The sequence below is a fragment of the Schistocerca nitens genome, chromosome 3, assembly GCF_023898315.1.
Source record: "Schistocerca nitens isolate TAMUIC-IGC-003100 chromosome 3, iqSchNite1.1, whole genome shotgun sequence".
NCBI classification, from domain to species: domain Eukaryota; kingdom Metazoa; phylum Arthropoda; class Insecta; order Orthoptera; family Acrididae; genus Schistocerca; species Schistocerca nitens.
This window is the reverse complement of record NC_064616.1, coordinates 72,910,840-72,933,201: the sequence shown is the minus strand read 5'-3', so window position 1 is coordinate 72,933,201 and position 22,362 is coordinate 72,910,840. Positions and strand designations below refer to the sequence as shown.

The window sequence follows — 22,362 nt, the reverse complement described above, 5'->3', positions numbered from 1 at the left end:
AGAACAGTTTCGTTACACAAAAACATATGCACTGACAAAACATGAAAGAGAGGTGATTGACATTTTGATATAAAATGTCTTAATTTATCCGGAAAAGATCGCATAAATGATGCATGAATTTTGTACAACAAACTATCATACATACTAGAAAGTATATACAAGACAAGAACGGCAAGATGGCGGAGCGTATAGAAATTGTAGTTAATTAAATTAAGTAAATTACTTAGCATCACTAAAGTGCATGTTATCAATAAAATCGTGTCAAGTGGCGTCAGAATGTCCTCACTTATGCAGAAATGGTATCATTCACATTGATTCGCGAAAATAGACCAACAAGTTATCTCGTGCGCATGCAGTACGAAGTGCAACGGTCGTTAAGCCGCGATTGAAATGTGCAGTGTGCGCCGTGAACTTAAAGTGCTAGTAGAATTGTAAGACGATAAAATACTTATGCAGACCACCACATCAAGGTCGAAGAAATATCCAGATTTACAGTGACCCAAAACATACAAAATCTAAATCTATTTCAGAAGCATTCAAACTTCCTTCAGGAGATAGAATCCTAAATTTACATTTAGTCGACGAACCTAATACTGTTGAGGCTTGCGAATCAGGTAAAATGCATCAAACGGGATGCTTTAGGCAACAGCTAGCTCACAGTACATTAGTAGAACCCGACTGTCGTAAAGGAAAGGTAAACAAACCATTTAACAACAACACTCAAATGACAAAAAATAATACTAATACAGCTCTACTTGCTGACAGCCAGGACAGAGGAATTACAGGCATGCTTAGATACCAGCAAAACGTAAATACTCGTATTACGTGAAACATGGGGCTGGATGGCAGAGGATTCTGAAGAACTACAACAACAAAAATAGTGTATTACAAAATCAGTGTCTCGTGATTCTAGGTGGCGCAAATGATGTGTACAAAAACGAACTCAAAATTGCAACCACAGTTATAAGACACACACTGAGTAAAATAGACGATCAAAACGGGATTGTGATAGGCATACCACATGGGCATGACCTTATGACATCTCCTCTTATAAACAAAGAGATTCAAAAGGCCAACATGATTTACAGACAGATTTGCCAGTCCAATACAAATGCTTCTTTCCCCAGCATAGATGACCTGCAAAGAAAACACTTTACAGCATTAGGCATGCATCTGAATAAATGAGGCAAATAATTACTTAGTCAGAGAATTAAAGTGTTCCTGGAAAGTATTCATCATAGAAATGAGAACTGTGCATGCAAACATCATAGACAACCAAGGCCATCATAGATCTGCAGCATCCTTCTTTACCAGCTGATCCTGAGGACAAGGAACCTGTCACTGTATATCCACCTGCACTCACAACAACAATAGGATTAGAGCACACTGAAGCACCACCAGCAGAAGAAGAGGAAACAACTGTAAGTCGATCTGCACTCACAGCAACAACAACAGTAGAAGACACAGAAACACCACCAACACAAGAAGAGGAAACAACTACAAGTGAAATGTGTAGTGTAACAAGCAGGCGAAAAATAGTGCCACCATCCCATCTGAAGGATTTTTTAATGTCAGGCCCAAAGAGGAGGAAACCACCACATTAAGTAGAACTAAATGTTAAACAGTATTTCATCAAAATATACAAGCCATAAAGAATAAAGTTCAGTAACTAGAATCTGTATAACCAAACATTGGTGGTGTTGTTGTTGTGGTCTTCAGTCCTGAGACTGGTTTGATGCAGCTTTCCATGCTACTCTATCCTGTGCAAGCTTCTTCATCTCCCAGTACCTACTGCAACCTACATCCTTCTGAATCTGCTTAGTGTATTCATCTCTTGGTCTCCCTCTACGATTTTTACCCTCCACGCTGCCCTACAATGCTAAATTTGGTGGTAGGAAGATGAAATTGTATATTTTGCATTATCATCCAATGATATGGCCTGTTCCTATAATAGAAATGTGAAAAAAGTTGTTGTTGTTGTTGTGGTCTTCAGTCCTGAGACTGGTTAGATGCAGCTCTCCATGCTACTCTATCCTGTGCAAGCTTCTTCATCTCCCAGTAACTACTGCAACCTACATCCTTCTGAATCTGCTTAGTGTATTCATCTCTTGGTCTCCCTCTACGATTTTTACCCTCCACGCTGCCCTCCAATACTAAATTGGTGATCCCTCGATGTCTCAGAACATGTCCAACCAACCGATCCCTTCTTCTAGTCAAGTTGTGCCACAAGCTCCTCTACGCCCCAATTCTATTCAGTACCTCCTCATTAGTTATGTGATCTACCCGTCTAATCTTCAGCATTCTTCTGTAGTACCACATTTCGAAAGCTTCTATTCTCTTCTTGTCCAAACTATTTATCGTCCATGTTTCACTTCCATACATGGCTACACTCCATACAAATACGTTCAGAAACGACTTCAAGACACTTACATCTATTCTCGATGTTAACAAATTTCTCTTCTTCAGAAACGCTTTCCTTGGCATTGTCAGTCTACATTTTATGTCCTCTCTACTTCGACCATCATCAGTTATTTTGCTTCCCAAATAGCAAAACTCCTTTACTACTTTAAGTGTCTCATTTCCTAATCTAATTCCCTCAGCATCACCCGAGTTAACTCGACTACATTCCATTATCCTCGTTTTGCTTTTGTTGATGTTCATCTTACATCCTCCTTTCAAGACACTATCCATTCCGTTCAACTGCTCTTCCAAGTCCTTTGCTGTCTCTGACAGAATTACAATGTCATCGGCAAACTTCAAAGTTTTTATTTCTTCTCCATGGATTTTAATACCTACTCCGAATTTTTCTTTTGTTTCCTTCGCTGCTTGCTCAATATAAAGATTGAATAACATCGGGGATAGGCTACAATCCTGTCTCACTCCCTTCCAAACGACTGCTTCCCTTTCGTGTCCCTCGACTCTTATAACTGCCATCTGCTTTCTGTACAAATTGTAAATAGCCTTTCGCTCCCTGTATTTTACCCCCGCCACCTTCAGAATTTGAAAGAGAGTATTCCAGTCAACATTGTCAAAAGCTTTCTCTAAGTCTACAAATGCTAGAAACGTAGGTTTGCCTTTCCTTAATCTAGCTTCTAAGACAAGTCGTAAGGTCAGTATTACCTCACGTGTTCCAATATTTCTATGGAATCCAAACTGATCTTCCCCGAGGTCGGCTTCTACTAGTTTTTCCATTCGTCTGTAAAGAATTTGCGTTAGTATTTTGCAGCCGTGACTTATTAAACTGATAGTTCGGTAATTTTCACATCTGTCAACACCTGCTTTCTTTGGGATTGGAATTATTATATTCTTCTTGAAGTCTGAGGGTATTTCACCTGTCTCATACATCTTGCTCACCAGATGGTAGAGTTTTGTCAGGACTGGCTCTCCCAAGGTCGTCAGTAGTTCTAATTGAATGTTGTCTACTCACGGGGCCTTGTTTCGACTCAGATCTTTCAGTGCTGTGTCAAACTCTTCACGCAGTATCGTATCTCCCATTTCATCTTCACCTACATCCTCTTCCATTTCCATAATATTGTCCTCAAGTACATCGCCCTTGTATAGACCCTCTATATACTCCTTCCACCTTTCTGCTTTCCCTTCTTTGCTTAGAACTGGGTTTCAATCTGAGCTCTTGATATTCATACAAGTGGTTCTCCTTTCTCCAAAGATCTCTTCAATTTTCCCGTAGGCAGTATCTATCTTACCCCTGGTGAGACAAGCCTCTACATCTTTACATTTGTCCTCTAGCCATCCCTGCTTAGCCATTTTGCACTTCCTGTCGAACTCATTTTTTAGTAGCTTGTATTCCTTTTTGCCTGCTTCATTTACTGCATTTTTATATTTTCTCCTTTCATAAATTAAGTTCAATATTTCTTCTGTTACCCAAGGATTTCTAGCAGGCCTCGTCTTTTTACCTACTTGATCCTCTGCTGCCTTCACTACTTCATCCCTCAGAGCTACCCATTCTTCTTCTAGTGTATTTCTTTCCCCCATTCCTGCCAATTGTTCCCTTGTGCTCTCCTTGAAACTCTGTACAATCTCTGGTTCTTTCAGTTTATCCAGGTCCCATCTCCTTAAATTACCACCTTTTTGCAGTTTCTTCAGTTTTAATCTACAGTTCATAACCAATAAATTGTGGTCAGAGTCCACATCTGCTCCTGGAAGTGTCTTACAATTTAAAACCTGGTTCCTAAATCTCTGTCTTACCATTATATAATCTATCTGATACCTTTTAGTATCTCCAGGGTTCTTCCATGTATACAACCTTCTTTTATGATTCTTGAACCAAGTGTTAGCTATGATTAAGTTGTGCTCTGTGCAAAATTCTACCAGGCGGCTTTGTCTTTCATTTCTTCCCCCCCAACCCATATTCACCTACTACGTTTCCTTTTCTCCCTTTTCCTACTACCGAATTCCAGTCACCCATGACTATTAAATTTTCGTCTCCCTTCACTATCTGAATAATTTCTTTTATCTTGTCATACATTTCTTGAATTTCTTCGTCATCTGCAGAGCTAGTTGGCATATAAACTTGCACTACTGTGATAGGCGTGGGCTTCGTGTCTATCTTGGCCACAATAATGCGTTCACTATGCTGTTTGTAGTAGCTTACCCGCACTCCTATTTTTTTATTCATTATTAAACCTACTCCTGCATTACCCCTATTTGATTTTGTATTTATAAATATGTAATCACCTGACCAAAAGTCTTGTTCCTCCTGCCACCGAACTTCACTAATTCCCACTATATCTAACTTAAACCTATCCATTTCCCTTTTTAAATTTTCTAACCTACCTGCCCGATTAAGGGATCTGACATTCCACGCTCCGATCCGTAGAACGCCAGTTTTCTTTCTCCTGATAACGACGTCCTCATGAGTAGTCCCCGCCCGGAGATCCGAAGGGGGGACTATTTTACCTCCGGAATATTTTACCCAAGAGGACGCCATCATCATTTAACCATACAGTAAAGCTGCATGCCCTCTGGAAAAATTACGGCCATAGTTTCCCCTTGCTTTCAGCCTTTCGCAGTACCAGCACAGCAAGGCCGTTTTGGTTAGTGTTACAAGGCCAGATCAGTCAATCATCCACACTGTTACCCCTGCAACTACTGAAAAGGCTGCAGCCCCTCTTCAGGAACCACACGTTTGTCTGGCCTCTCAACAGATACCTCTCCGTTGTGGTTGCTCCTACGGTACGGCTATCTGTATCGCTGAGGCATGAAAGCCTTCCCACCAACGGCAAGGTCCATGGTTCATGGGGGGGGGGGGGGGGTGAAAAAAGTATTTCATTTAAAATCAGAAAAGATCTTGTAGCAGTGATTGAAGGCGAACATTCTGAATTATCAGCAGTTGAAATATCAAAAAAGAGCATTAAAAAATTAATTGTATTTTGTTTGTATAGATCCCCTAATGGTAATACCGGCATTTTTTTCTCAAAACTCAATCAGAGCTTGGACGAGGCATAGCTAGTCGCAAAATTAACATTCTCATAGGTGGGGACTTAAATATCAACACATGGAATCAGATGATATTAGTAGTACATACTTGAATATCCTCTGCAGCTTTGGTATAACATCACTTGTGAACTGTCCAGCTAGAGTGACTAAACAATCTTCCTCAATAACAGACAATGTGGCAACAGACATAGAAAGAAAGCACTGCAGGTTACTTGTTCAAGATCTAGGCCTATCAGATCATCTCTGTCAGATGTTAAAAACAAACATTTATATAGAAAAGTCTGCAAAACTGAATGCATACAAAAGTGTCTTCTCAGAACCAAACCTATGTCTGCTCTCATTCCAGCTACAACATGAAAAATGGAAGTGTATGCAGAAACAAATGTAAACAAAATGTTTAATAAGTTCATGACAATATTTGAACTAAAACTTGAGGAAGCATTCTCCAAAACATTGCATTCCATTGTAGCATAAAAAAAACGTATATGGTTGACCGGAGGTATCAAAAAATCGTCTGAAACTCTAAGGTATCTTACATCCATCGAAAATAACCAGACTGACCCAGCCTCTTCAGAATTTTACAATAATTACAAGAGTAATTATAGAAAGGTAGTGGTAAGTACAAAAAAAAACTTGCAAACAGTAAAACATTAATGAAGGCAAATGACACAAGCAAAGAAATCTAGAACGTAATCAAACAGGAGACAGCAAATGTTGGACCAACACACCTGGAAACACAGATTAAAAACAAAGATGTGCAAATCAGCAACCCAAAGGAGCTAGCAAACTTCGTGAATGAATACTTCAGCGGCATCGCTAAGAAACTGCAAGAGAAATTTTCAGACACATGTGTTCTACACCACCAGGACCAGCTACCACACTCAGTGGCACTCCTTCCACCAACAGAGAAAGAGGTGCCACTGGTAATACACCAATTAAACAATAAAACATCCACAGCGTTAGATGAGAGCCCAGTCAGCGGTCTTAAGAAATGTATAAACAACACAAAAAACCTTAAAAACAATGATTAATGTATCTTTCAGATCCGTCTGCTTCCCTGAATACCTGAAAAAAGCAAAAGTAATACCAATAATAAGAAATGGTGATCCAGAAAACAATTTCTTTATTATCTCACATTTCCAAAACAACAGAAACCATGATGAAAAATTGACTAATGATGTATGTATATAAATACAACCTCTTATGCAACGAACAATTCGGTTTCAAGCTCACAAGAAGTACACAGCGAGCTATAGCACAGTTTACTACAGTTGTACTTGAAGCATCAGACAAGGGCAAGAATGCAAAGGGCATTTTTTTGGATCTATCAAAGGCATTCCACACAGCTGAGCACAGAATTTTACATCAAATATTAGGAATAAGGAGTATGGCACAGAATTGGTTTAAGTCATATTTGGAAACCCATGTGCAAAGAGTTGAAGTCTTACATATTTCGGAAAGACTAGTGGTAAATCACTTATCAGATCCTAAATATATTAACATAGGTGTTGCCCAGAGAAGTATATTGCGCCCAATGCTCTTCCTTATATATATAAATGATTTTCCGCAGAGTGTCAGATATGGAGGAAAGATGCTGTTTGCTGATGACAGCACTGTGGTGATTACAGACAAAAATTTAACTCGGTTTGCAGAAAAAGCCAATGAAGCTCTCAGAAACATTCATAACTGGTCATTAAGGAATAGAGTAACTTTAAATTTGAGAAAGACAAACGGTATAAACTTCCGTGAAAATTTTGGCAAAGAAGCTATCCTCGGCATCTTATGCCCTGCGAATCCGTGCACCTGTGTGCAGCACTTCACGCTTCAAAGTAGCCTAATTTGGATATATTAATTCAGTCCTCAATTATGGGATAATATTTAGGGTAATAAGTGATGGAACATACAGACTGATTTCAAGATACACAAAAGAGCTGTATGAACAGTAACAAATATCCACAGCTCGTGGTCTTGCTGTAGAATTCTTGCTTCCTGAGCACGAGGTTCCAGGTTCGATTCCCAGTGGGGTCAGAGATTTTCACCTGCCTCGAGTTGACTGGTTGTTGTTGTGTCGTTTTCATTATCATCATTCATCTCCATTATTGTTGGAGGAAGGCAATGGCAAACCATCTCGGCTAGGACCTTGCCTAGTACAGAGGTGTGTGTCTCCTGCATCATCCCCTATGCTCTGTCAAGGAGTATGGGACTTCATGACCATCAATAGCAACTGTAATGGGCAATAGTAGCTTAATGGGGCACACTGTAAACATTTACTCAAAAAGCTAGAAATTCTGACAGTTCCTTGAGAATACATCTATTAAAACATCATGTATATAAGAAAAAAATCTTAATCTTACACCACAAACAGTACAATACATGACCATGGAACCAAACTCAGACAGTGTTTACATCCAAACAGAAGAAACCTGTCAATAACTCAGTATAGTGTATTAATTATCGAATAAAATTGTACAACAGACTGCCACAAGAAATAAAAGATGCACATGATCCCCACACCTTTAGCTACTACACTGTAAATGAACATTGTAAAAAATTATAGATTGTAACTTAATTTCATAAACATTGCACATAAACATTGCACTATGTAAAAATTGTGTGATATGATTAGAAAAGTAGAACCAAGTAAACTACTGTAAGAGGAATGTTTACACTAGTAATTGAACAGTAATAATTGTACAAACATTTGACGTCATCCATAGAATGTATATTGTTCTATGGATAAATGAATCAATCAATCAGTCAAAATATAGAAATAAATTATTTGTCAACAAGGATTTTTTCGACTAATAATGTGGGCTACATGTATAAGCAAAATGAATACTTCTTGTCTGAATGTTTCTGTTGTTCATTTCCCAAGGATTGCACTTCACATTCAACTGCACAACACACTACTGAACCAAGGCTTGTAATGGAAGAAGAGGAGTCAGAGATCCATGCGAATGTTTCGCAGTGTTGGATTTCTGGGATATAAATAAATAAATAAATAAATAAGTGATACGATGAAATGCTGTACATATATACTTGTTAGAGAGCTAGGTGGCCCAGTGGTTTGCACATTGGACTCGTCTTCGGGAGGACGACGGTTCAAACCTGCGTCTAGCGATCTCAGATTTATTTTTTCCGTGATTTCCCTAAATCGCTCCAGACGGATGCCGGGACGGTTTTTTTTGAAAGGGCACGGCCGATATCCTTCCACATCCACATCCTTGACACAATCCGAGCTTGTACTTCGTCGCTAATGACCTCGATGTCGTCGGGGCGTTAAAACCCAATCTTTCTTCCGTTTTATATACCTGTTGCGGTTTTGTGTGTAAATTGAAAACTGCAGTATTGTAGTCATCTTGTACTGACGTTTGTAATATGCTTACATGTGTTTGTGTAGCTTGTCGTGCCCAATACCAGTTTGTAGTATGATAAAAAAATATATATATATTACCACTACTTTTCCAACTGAAGCAATGGGCTCTCACACTTCTGGATTCAACTTCGTCTGCAGGTACCAAGATATTTATGGCCATGAACGAAGATTAAAAACTCTCAAAAATATAAACGCTTTTTATTCAACATCCGCTGTTCATGAACTAAGTACATGCATTTTTATTTCCCGAAAACTGAACAATATTAATTGTATATGAAACGACATGAATCTTTGGTGTCAACTGCTCAATGACACCGATGTTGATAAACAGGTTGCAGTAGCTAGGAGACTCTCCGTTCTGCTAGGAACAGGAACGAGATATACGTTTGGTGTGTAGTGGAAGGAAATGGGTGTGATTAAAAAGAACGATAGTAAAGTCAGCATATTTTCACCGACATCGGATGATTCATTGCAGTAAGTTGAATGTTTATAAAATTATTTTAAATGATAGTTTGTTGTTATAGAGTTATGGAGATCAGTTTCGAAGTCGTAATGCAGTATTTACCATTTTTTTCTTCCAGGATCGTAGTAGAACTTGAGCGTTCAATCTGTTTTCATTCTCATTTAAATTTACATTGAAACAATTTCTTGGAGCTCAGTTGATTATTATCATACTCAGTGTCAACTGGAGGCCTCTCGGGCCAATACAAATATTGGTGCTCTTTTTTTTCCGTACACTTATAAAAAAAATCTTTGAAGTACCTACAAAGCTTTCGTTCTATACTATAAAAGATGACACAGTGGGTTCTTTTTCTTTAAAAGAAAAAAGTTACGTGTTGTGTTTGTGTGTGTGTGTGTGTGTGTGTGTGTGTGTGTGTGTGTGTGTAGGGAACCTAATGCTAGTTTAAAATTTAACTTATTTCATGATAACTTACTGAGTATATTTGAAAACTGTTTCCCTAAGAAAACAGTAAAACATGGTTGTAAGTAACCATTTAAAAAGCCAAGGCTTACTAAAGGGATAAAAAATCTTGTAAACAGAACAGGGAAAAGTATCTTATAGCTGGAAGGAGTAATAATCCATAAACAGTCAAACATTTTAAAAACTACTGCATTGTACTAAGAAAAATTAAAAATCCAGAAGTATGTTCTTTATGTCTGAGATTTGTACCTCTTATAATAAAATTAAAACAGTTTGGAATATTGTTAAAAGGGAAATGACAACTGAGAGCACAGGAAGACCATATTTCTATCCCACTCAATGAAAAGTGTATGAAAAGTCAGAAGTAGAAAATATTTTAATAACTGTTTTAAGAGTTGTAGAGAAAATGGGATCCAGCCCACCTCTCATACTGAAATTAGGAAAAAAATAAATTCACTCAAAACAGAAAGTTTGCATGGAATTCCATGGCATTTCCAACAGAGTACTAAAAGCTTGTTCCCAACAGATAAGTAGTAGGCCTATTCTCAGCCACATATGTAGTAGCTCACTGTAGCTGACTGAAACAGGGTATTTTTCCAGATATACTGGAGTATGCCACTGTTAAAGCATTGCATAAAAACGGGGCCAGGTCTGATGCCAACACTGCCCAATCTCAGCTTTATCCAAAATTCTTGAGAAAGTGACGTATTCAAAAGTAGCTTCACATATTTGTAAAAATAAAATACAAACAAAATGTTGGTTTTTCAGAAAGGCTTTTCAACAGAAAATGCTAGCTATACTTTCATTGATCAGGTATTAAATGCTCTGAATACCTGAACATATCCCACTGGGATATTTTGCAATCTCTCAAAGGCTTTTGACTGTACGAATCATGAAATTCCTCTGGAGAAGTTAAGTAATGTGGTATGAGTGGGATGGTGCACAAATGGTTTAATTCATATTTAACTGGAAGAATGCAGAAGGTTGAAATTAACAGTACAGATAGTCTGCAAAAATTGAGTCCTCTAACTGGGGAGGTATCAAGAATGGTGTCCCAAAGAGTTGTCCTGGGTTCCTTATTATTCTTTATATATATAAACTTGGCACTCTATATTCATTAAGATGCAAAGCTAGTTATTTTTTCTGATGGTACAGGTATAGTAACCCCACTGAACAAACAAGAATTACCTGAGGAAATTGCAAACAATTTTTAAGTCGTTCTCTGCAAGTGAACCTTCACTAAATTTTGCGAAAACACAGTATATATTATTATGTACAGTAAAGAGTATAACACCATTCATAAATATAGATCTTGAACATTGTTGCTAAGGCAGAATATTCAAAATTTCTGGGAATTACATTGATGAGAAATTGAATTTGAAGAAACACATTGCTGATCTGCTGGAACGGTTAGGTTCAGCTACTTACGTTATTAGGATTATTGCAGATATAGGTGATAAACATATCAGTAAATTAGCCTATTATGTCTATTTTTGTTCACTGCTGTTGTAAGATATCAAATTTTGGGGTAATTCCTCAATAAGTCAAAAATTATTCATTGCACAAGAGCGTGTAATCAGAAGAACAGCTGGAGTCCACCCAAGATCACCTTGCAGACATTTATTTAAGGAACTCAGGATATTCCTAGTACCTTTGCAATACATATACTCAGTTATGAAATTAATAACCCATCCCAGTTCAAAAGTAATAGTGAAGTGCATAGCTACAACACTAGAAGAAAGGATGATCATCAGAACTATTCTGGGTTAAATCTGACTTTGGCACAGAAAGGTGTGAATTATGCTGCCACAAAAAAATCTTTGGTCATTTTCCAAACTAGTGTGTGTGTGTGTGTGTGTGTGTGTGTGTGTGTGTGTGTGTGTGTGTGTACACACTGACATGCTGCACATCACTACGAAAAGTAGTATTCATGATCTACGGAACAAGTATTAATGTAATGTAAACACAAATGAAATTTATCACAGTGCAGTAGTGAGAAGTTGCAATCATTTTATGTATTTATTCATTCATTTGTCCTTTGACCATTTGATGTGGTGGTATTGTACATGTCACACATAAGAGAAATAATGTAAGCACATATAGAAAATTCTGAGAAAGATCTATGGGCCAGTTCAGAGACAGGGGATCTGGATAAAGAGACCAACAAAGGAATTGTACAAACAGGCAGAGACAATTACAGACAATATCAGAAAAAGAAGGGCAAAATTCTATGGGCACATTAATAGGATGAATGAAAATAGGCTGACCAAGAAGATTTTTAACATAGTGGTGACGAATAAGGTGAAAACTAACTGGGTAAAGGAAACCATGGAAGACCTCAAAAATCTAAACATCTCCACAGACGAAATATCAAACAGAGGAAAATACAGAGAAAAAATCAACAAACAGAAATTCGAAGAAACACCAAAAGAGAAGAAATCAGGAAAGAAATGGACAGAAGAGAAGAAGAAGAAACACAGTTAATTTAGGAGAGGTTTTTGGGAAGAGAAAAGAAAGAGACAGAAAAAAGTGCCATGAATTTGAAATGTACCAATTTATGTACCATATTGTCATTGTGAATATTGTGTTTTAACACTCTCCTTAATGGGGAATTAACGATGATAATAATAATATAAGCACATATGGCATTGTCAAAGGAACCATCCCAGCATTCGCCTTAGCAGTTTGGGAGAACTGTGGAGAACCAAGTCAGGCTGGCTGAACAGGACACAAACTTCTCTCCTCCCAAATGCGAGTCCAGTGTGTTAACACTGGAAAGGAAACCACATTTACCTAGTATACAATGAGCTAACATCATGCACAGGAAGTACAATAAGTGAAATAACTAAAACTTGAAACTTTGCTGTATTACACTTCTGAAAAACTGTAAGCAAAAGAATACATAATAGAACAACTGCCAATTTGATGTCCATCAAAACTAGTCTTACAACAGCTTCCCTTCCATGAAGAGCTGTATTGCAGTGAATCTGAGACAGGAAACCAGCAAGAGAAACATTGTTTTTCAAACACATGTAGAGCATAGATGGTATGTCTGTTAACAGATTAAAAAGTACCTGACAATGAGGGCCTATTATTTCTGTAAGCCAATGTGTTCACTGTAGAAACACTTATCAAAATAAATGTTTTTAACTCTGCTGTAAGTGTTATCCTTCTCCAGCCACTTTACGTGCATTTGCCGTGTGTTATAAAGAATGACACAAAAGTGGTTTACATGTCTTTGGGTGTGAGTTGCTTTTGCCCACTCTACATGGAGGAACTTACTGTTACCAGTGCTAAAACTATGGTAATCATTAGTTTGTAGGACTCCAAGATTAGCTCACGTCTTGAACACACTTTTGTGTATGTATACATAATATACTTAAAGTCCACATAGTTTTTTATAAAGGGGCTTGCAGTGAGCCCTAGTAGATCTGCACGACAAGATTGAAGTAACCATTTTCCATTGTGTTAAAATTTCATTAATTGACTATTAGTTTCACCCCAAAAAACTATTCCATAAGCTACAAGGGACTGCAGGTAACCAAAGTAAGCCATTCTAGCACCTTCTGAGGAGCATACTTTAGAAATGATTTTTCATGTGGTGTTTTAGTCATTTTTATTTCCTTCCATTCACTTTGGCTTCTTTTTTCTAAACTTCATTGTCATGTGAGTAACCTCTGTGACACACGCTACTTTTTCCGGACTTTAGCCTGCAAATTTTCTAGATCTAAGTGTTCTCATTGTACGTGCTTACAAAAGACCTCGCAAAGAAATGATTGGAGTGTGCTATGCTGATACCAGGATTCTGCTAATCACTGAATATTTCTGTATAGGCTTCAGTTTTCTCATTTTGAGAGCTCTGAAAGATGATCTGCTTTAGTTGGAAAAATAATTCAACAGCCAAGTATTTTTTAATTTAAGACAACTGGTTTCAATGGACATTTGCTGTATCTTAAGGCTTTGAAACTCTTTGTTGTGAAACAGGTTCATTTTACGCTTGACCTCATGCACAAGATGTCAAGTGGGTAAAACTCAGCACATTATAAAAGGTTTATCATTGCTGAAATATTTAATAACATAAAGCACCTTGTGCAAAAGGCCATGTCCGTATACATGCTGCTCACAGATGCTTGTTAGATCATGCAAACACTGTACACAAAAGCACATCAAAAAATGATGCCTGAAATGTTGTCATTGCAGAGTGTAAACAGATCGAAAGGCATCAATATTTTATTATCCAAAGGCCTCTGCAAAATAGCATGAGCTACCATCTTTAAGCTGTTTCTCCAACAACAATAACAACAACAACAACGCAATGAGGTTTTTCATCACTGGTTGCAAAGAAATCCTACTCAACATATATACCAAACTCCTTTTCATACAGACTTAAACTGATAAAATTCTTGTAATGTTTATATTGGGCAGCAGATCCATCACTGAAGTATTGAATGTGCATGATTTCATCTATTGTTATCCTCAAATATTTAATCAGCCTCATTAGAATGCATGGTGAAGGCAGTCACTGGTTACACGAACACTTACATCCTGTAGTTCTTTACTACCAAAGTAAAGTGCAAAGGGGTGTAATGTAGTGTGGTTTTTCTCCCTGTGAAACTCTTGGACAGCATTTTGAATGACAAAAGAATAGTTCTCAGCAAAAGCCATCAAAATAATCACCATCTGCAGTATTTTCTTTCAGGTAGATGAGATTAGATGTACTTTTTATTCCAGTTGACCCATAGTGAGGAGATCCTCTGGGCTGTGGAACATGTCAAAAGACAAAAATATACAATAAATATTAACAAAAGAACAGATATGCTAATGTACCTTCCACAGATCCCAAATGACATTGAAAATCATATTTACATTTAAGAGACTATAAACTTGTCACCAATATTTATTCTTTCTATAGGCTTTTTAATTATTAGTCCTAATTTGATTAGAATTTTGTTAGGATGACATGGTTTGGGTTTGGTTTCTTATTGTTTAGTTATTTATTATCAAAATGTAAAATCTTATAGTGCTGGTATATTAACTGCACTTTCTAAAAATGTTTAACACACTTAGGTGCATAAGATAACTCGTAAACTGTTGTAACAATGCATCATCAATTAAGAAACATTTTACAGAACTTATTTGCAATGATGATCACATCACTGCACCAAATTTGTGCAGAAGTCAGATTGTGCACAATATTCACATTGTGTGATATTATTAACGTATGCGCATCAGTTGGTGCTGCTAAGATAGTTCATCAGTGTGGTAGGAGTTAGACACCAATAAATCCTTTACTCTGTTCTCAAACTGAACTTTACTACTAGTTAAACTTTCTATGGGTGCTGGCATGTTACTGAAAATGTGTGTTGCTGAATAGTGGACATATTTCTGAACCAAAGTAAGTGACCTTAAAACTTCGTGAAAGTTATTCTTACTTTCAAAAGACTCTCACAGTTATAGCTTTCGGCCATTAAAGCCTTTGTCAACAACACACAAGCACACACGGGCGTGCGCGCGAACGAATGCAACTCGCACACACGACTCAGCATCTCCGCTATATGGTGAGTAGCAACTTTCCTTCTCATGATATTGTTACATTCCATCCAGGATTTTCCATTGTTTCATTAGTCTTACGCCCAGTATTGCTTCCATGAACTGAGCTGTTGGTCTGAAAAGATGTATTTATAATGACAGTTTTCTTTAAGGAATAAAAACATATTGGGAAGCACTAGTTAGTATCCACAGTTCCTTAACGCCCTTAGCAGGATGTTCTTAAGTTTGCACAACAAATAATTAATATTGCACATTTTTGGGCTCGGAAAACTTGCTTGGCTTGATGAGTTACCTCAGAAAATAATCCTGTATGACATTATGGTATGAAAGTAAGATACTATGCCAACTTTTTTATTTTTATATCACGTATGTCTGACAATATTTGCATAGGAAATAGATATTCATTTAGGTGCTTCAGCAGTTTTGTGGTCTGTTCCTCCTAGGTGCTCACACATGGACTTTGGTTTGTTTTTAAGTGAAATGGTGGCTTTTCAGACCATGTGATTTTGGAACCAGTTCCTCACTCTTCTACAGCTGCATGCTGCAACTCTAGTGTATCCCCCTCAGTATGAACCCACAGTGTGTGTTGTATAATTTATTCTGGATCATATTATTTGAAAACATCTACCAAATAAGCTTCCAGCTCAGGTTTTCCAGGACATTATTTATTGATTCCAAGCAGCACACAGTTTTCTTGAATAATTTCTTGTAGTTATCATTCTTGATAGGTGTTGCAGCCAATGTCAGTTTGATAGTGTGATGTATTACATGTACTCAAACTGAGCCTGTACTAGCTACATGATCTGTAAAACGCTACTTCAGCCTGGGTTCACAAAATTTTGAGAAGCTCAATTCATTGACATTTTGTTTACTATATGCTGTAAACATTTATTTCAAGTTACAAAGTAGGAGCTGTTTCTGCTTATGAACTTTGTCAGCATTCAACCTTACTGCTATGTAATAACTTTTCCCTGGGCACAGCCGAGAAAATTTATCACCTTCAAAGAACCTGAGGACCTTTGTGTCTGATCTTACATGTAAGCCTTTTTCCCCCTCTTAATTTTTGGGTACTGCCAAGATGCAAGCCTCCATCTTTAGTTCCTCTACCTGCTTCACCATTCTCACAGAATCACTAAATTGTTTTTCTGTGTGTTCTGTACTCCAGCTGCTTGGAGCCAGGGTTAAAATTTGACTTGAATGATGCACTTAAGTTTTAGTTCATTAATTAAAATGTCCATATCCTTAAATTTCTGGCAGTGCTTCACTATTCGTGTTTCCACAGCATCAGTGGAGCTCACACCAGCAGCTACTGCAACAGGCTTGGTGGTGATATCTTGTACATCCTGAACTTTGTGCCTTGTGTAACCCATTGAATCCCATTTGCCAATTCGTTGAAGCCTTAAAGGCAAATCTCAGAGACACACTCGTGAGGTGTTCATTGTGTAACAAGCTTTAACTTATTCCATATAATCAGTAGGCATTAATTCTTGCTCATCCAGATTCTGTAGTTGTTTATGAGCAGATTCTTGTCTACATCTTGGACAAAGCTTGCTCGAAAACTGTAGAAGTCGACAATTTCAAATTTTTGTCATAAGAGACGCCAATTGATACAAACCCTTCTCAACTTTATATTTGTTTTTCCCAAATGGATTACAGCATATATTTTGCAGAAATTGAAATTCTGTCACCAGCAGGGCGTTATAGTATGAACAAATTTGGGCACCTTCTGTAGAGTCAAGTTCAGCTACAAGTTTTAAAAGCTCTTTGTCCAACAGTGATAGTTCATTCACTGGCTCAAGCTGACCACAGTAAAATGGTGAAGGCTTACTACAGTGCCATCTCATTAAAAAAGGGGGGGGGGGGGGGGGGAAGCATCAGACACTTCTTGGGTCGTCATTTGTGTGGGAAACAAATTAGTTCAGTCATAAACTTTTCGAAGAGCAACACTAGCGAGGAACTGACAGTTCAAAGAAAATATGTATTCCTTCAACAGTCGGGTAAAAATGTTTTGGCGATGTTTTCAAGAATTTAATAATGGTGTAAAAAATGCAATAATTAATTTACAATACCTTTTGGGGCAATTTCCTCCATAAGTAGGCATAGGTCTAAAATTTAGCTGTGTACTGTAATTTCTGAAGATACTCAACAATTTTTTTTGTGTCTTAAGAGAAGTTGTATGAGTTTTATTCAGGGATGAATTTTTAAAGTAGGCATGGATTTTCATTTATTTGTTGCTGCTTGCTTGCTCATAACTACACTTGCTTTTATTCAGATAAATGCAGTTTTCACTGGCTTTACTTTCTGTTTCACTGGTTTTATTTTACTTTCTGTTCCACTGGTTTTACTTCCTGTTCACTCATTGTCACATTAGAACATGCACACTGTGTATGAAAAGTAATCACTTCGAGCATTTATTTTCAACCATAATCACGCATGGGCCAAAAATTAAAATATATAGCTACTGAAGCTTACAGAATTCTCTTACAGGATATAGTGAAATAAAAAGGATTAAAGACTGAGATTAAGAGTGAGATATGGGCCCCAAAGCTACCCACAGTTTGGCTACCAAAACGTTTTAATGAAATTTGCAGGTGCATATATTTTGAGGAAGGACAGAGGCTATTATACACAAAGAGCAAGATGACAGAATGGCTGTGTGTCATATTACCAATTCCTGGCCAAATCTGTCCATAAAATTGTTACGGCTGGTTAAAGATTGGCTCTCCAAGTCACACAATGAATTTGAAGAATTTCAGATGTCACCAGTTATATTTAAAAATCTGATCCTTATTATATTCTTATTTACCACAAAAAGTTTATTTAAGTATACAAAAGTGGAGGCTTGTAAGTTAAGATTAACTGTCATAGGAGTTATCCAAAGTTGGCATACATAAAGGTGTTGCCAACTTGGGGCCCCTACCTATGAGAGTCTGTAGAGATTGAACCGATGGAGATATTGAGCCAAAACTTTGTGTGTTGATCCTTGGACATTGTGGAACTTTTTGATAAAATTTCATGACATTTGGAAATGGTCAAGTGGGGACTGCCGGTTCATTTGACAGAGACTGAATTGTATGTAACGACACATTCCGTGTCTGAGTAGCTTCAGCTTAGGTCTGTGGAACATCAGAGACTCAATAAAACTATTCAGTAACTAGTGTATATGCACAGACTGTTCATCTAGGTTTCTCTTCTATACTAATCTGCAAAAAATAACGTTTATGCAGAAATAAAATTTCAGCATTTGTGTACTGCTGTAAAAACATAGATTTGGCGAGAGTAATGAGTTCTCTCTAAACATAACATTTCTTTAAAAAATGAACCTATTTTAGATTGATGCAGGTACACTTGTTAGTTGATGGAGGGTTGGAGTAGAAGTCCTTCTGCCATAGTTAAATGAGCCTGCTAACAATGGACTATAAGTCACTGTTATGTATCACTTAGTCTCGACTGCAGAGGCAGATAGGAGGCTCCATATTGGCAGTTACTGAAGTACACTCAAAGTTGAACATACTTAATCCTAAATATATAGATGACAAAAACTGGATGCAAATTTTAATGGCACAAACATCATATTAATTCTACACTACATAAACAGTCCGCATAAAAACTGGATAGTAAATACTTTGTGTTGTGCACATGCACACCCCAAACCTCTTGAAGAAAACAATTATGTATCTATAAATCCTTAAAACTGCATTGCAATAACTATTGATAACACAATAAAAAATAGGGACTTTGGTATCAGTCATGAATTTTATGTCAGGAATTTTAAAAAAAGTCCACGTTGCACATACTCTTGCTTCGGCTCTAATACAACAAATTACTGGAATGAAGTACTATTTATAACTACAATTGGACAAAAGAATGTAAGTACCCACATAATATGAAGTAGTCACATTTGGCACCTTAAAGAGCTCAAATTTGAAGATGCAGTCACCCCTGGGGTAATGTCTGTGCCGTTGAATGCAAGCAATTCTTAAGTGTCTTTCCTTCTACTGTGGCCATAAGACTCGTTGGAAACAAAGACAATGAGCACACATACCATTGCAGACCCTCCACCATTCCTCGCAATTCGAAGAAGATTGACTCTGTTGTACACATCCCTCAATACTCCTTGTCTGTTAAAACATCCTGCTTTAGGTGTCTGGGTAAAAGCAGGATCATTGAGAAACTGCATTTTTTCCCATTGCTTGGTAGGCCAGATACTGTGCTTCTTGCTAAAGCCTCATGTTCTCATTCCTTTAGGTCACAAGAGCCTTGGAAGTAGCAGCTTTACAATGTTTGTAGCTGCACAATTTTTAGTTGATGCCATAGGGTCACATTTAGTTTAGCAATCATTGTAGAAACAAAACTTATCTCGCTGAAGGTAGCAGTTGTTACTTCCAGCTGTGTTTATCAGTAAATTTTGTTTTTGTTTTAGGATTGTGGTGAGCAGATTTCCTGTGAATCCTGTACACTGCCATGACATGAAGTACTCATCTGTTGCCACAGATTTGATTGATTTATTTATTTTTCTCAAGTTCCAAGAGATTGTGTGAGCCAAAACAACTCAGTTACGGATGGAGTCCCTACGTACTACACAGAATGATGACAAAAAATTACAAAAATTGAAGATTTGTAACAGTATGTAAAGATGAATAACATATTAAAATGGCTCACATGCCACATCATTATTACGGTACGGGACAAAACCGACATCCGGTATTGGTAGGTTCAGCTGACCATTAGGAAGTGTAATCTAGGTGCAGATAATTTTCTTCTTGAGTGTTTATTAAGTGAATGCTGCAGTTCCTTCTGATTATGTACATTATTAAACACAAATCTCATGTGGGGATACATGTACAGGGAGGGCAGTCAGAATTCAAAGGTGCTTGAACAACTGACCATCCTTTCCTGGGCTAATGACCATTCATAATGCAGATTTGCCACAAAATATTACACTGTTGGAAATGATAGAGTGAAAGTAAGTAAAGTGTGTAAGTTTCCACATTTCAGTCACAGTGACAGTACAGATTTTTTTTTTTTCTACAGGTGCAAGCAGTGAGCTTGTAGACAAGATCCTGATTGTGATTCATACATGTGATGCATCTCAGTAGGATGTCTGTAGGAGGTCTGTAGGGTCTAAGACAGCACTGGTAAATTGAATCAGCACGTGCTTACTTTGTGCTTTTCACTTGAAATATTCAGTACATAAACCAAACTTATTAATCTTTTATGTGAAAATCAAATGTTGCATGATGATTGACTAGTCAAAAATCATCCCAGCTGCTAATTTTTGGATAGGTGTGTTTACTAATTGAAGTGTTCACCAGACCTTCATGAGATCCTGATATTCTTCACAAACCTGGTGAATCGTGCACGATGACCCCCTTTCTAATGACGAATCATTACTTTGTTTCATTCCCTCATGGCAGTCTCTGCATAGGTGGCATAGAGGTTTAGGGGCATCCACCACTTCTCTAGTTTTTTCAACCATTTGTCATTCAACCTTTTTTCCCCACACAAGAACAATGAAATTTCTTAGAAAAGCTACATTATTCAATGAATGTGTGGTAGCAGCAGTTGAAAATTGTTCCAGACCAGAACTGGAACCCAGATATCCTGTTTATCATAAGCAATCATTGTAACCATTAGGCTATCTGACTGCACCAAATGAGTGACAGACTGCAAAGTTGAATTTGGAAACAAAATGGAACAGTTTCTTCTTGAAAACTTTCTATTCTGTAGAAATTATTTCTATTTTTGTAATTTGTAAAAGGCATAGATAGAAATTACTCACATGTATATTAAAAAAGACTTGCAATTGCTCAGCGTGTAGCTGTATGTATAAATAAATATGTACTGCAAATGAATGACTTGGTCTGTGTCTTTACAATTAATCATATAAATGATGGTTGAAGCTAATGAAACTAACTACAGTTCTAGTTCTGACTCACTTTCATTGTTAAGTTAGTTTTATGTTCCATCGATCATCTGCATGATAAATCATCATGATGTGGAATCAGTCATTTTACATTCAAATAACAAATTAATTTGTAAATATGCTTACATGCTGATCATTTGAAAGTTTTTTTAACTATGCAAATGTGGGTTAGTAATTCCTATCCACCACCTTTTACACATTGGTCGTGGTGGTGGTGGTCGTAGTCTTCACTCCAAAGACTGGTTTGATGCAGCTCTCCATGCCACTCTATCCTGTGCAAGCCTTTTCATCTCTGAGTAACTACTGCAACCTACCTTCTTCTGAATCTGCTTGTTGTTGTGGTCTTCAGTCCTGAGACTGGTTTGATGCAGCTCTCCATGCTACTCTATCCTGTGCAAGCTTCTTCATCTCCCAGTACCTACTGCAACCTACAACCCTCTGAATCTGCTTAGTGTATTCATCTCTTGGTCTCCCTCTACGATTTTTACCCTCCACGCTGCCCTCCAATACTAAACTGGTGATCCCTTGATGCCTCAGAACATGTCCTACCAACCGATCCCGTCTTCTGGTCAAGTTGTGCCACAAACTTCTCTTCTCCCCAATCCTATTCAATACTTCCTCATTAGTTATGTGATCTACCCATGTAATCTTCAGCATTCTTCTGTAGCACCACATTTCGAAAGCTTCTATTCTCTTCTTGTCCAAACTACTTATCGTCCATGTTTCACTTCCATACATGGTTACACTCCATACAAATACTTTCAGAAATGACTTCCTGACACTTAAATCTATACTCAATGTTAACAAAGTTCTCTTCTTCAGAAACGCTTTCCTTGCCATTGCCAGTCTACATTTTATATCCTCTCTACTTCGACCATAATCAGTTATTTTGCTCCCCAAATAGCAAAACTCCTTTACTACTTTAAGTGTCTCATTTCCTAATCTAATTCCCTCAGCATCACCGGATGTAATTTGACTACATTCCATTATCCTTGTTTTGCTTCTGTTGATGTTCATCTTATATATTCCTTTCAAGACACAGTCCATTCAGTTAAACTGCTCTTCCAGGTCCTTTGCTGGCTCTGACAGAATTACAGTGTTGTCAGCAAACCTCAAAGTTTTTATTTCTTC

The 22,362-nt window shown here is 37.4% G+C and overlaps 1 protein-coding gene across 5 annotated transcripts in view; it reads left to right on the top strand.

Moving 5' to 3' along the window:
• The first annotated feature begins 9,126 nt into the window (after positions 1–9,126).
• LOC126248033 (R3H domain-containing protein 4-like) overlaps positions 9,127–22,362 on the top strand; it is a 96,013-nt gene continuing 82,777 nt past the window's right edge. For 2 of the 5 annotated variants that reach the window (XM_049948644.1, XM_049948645.1), the window contains exon 1: positions 19,785–20,015. In XM_049948644.1, coding sequence (XP_049804601.1) covers positions 19,942–20,015 — 74 coding nt within the window. In that variant the 5' untranslated portion in view covers positions 19,785–19,941. Of the gene's footprint in view, positions 9,308–19,783; positions 20,016–22,362 lie in introns of those variants that run through there. The other 3 variants (XM_049948641.1, XM_049948642.1, XM_049948640.1) reach the window with 3 other exon arrangements.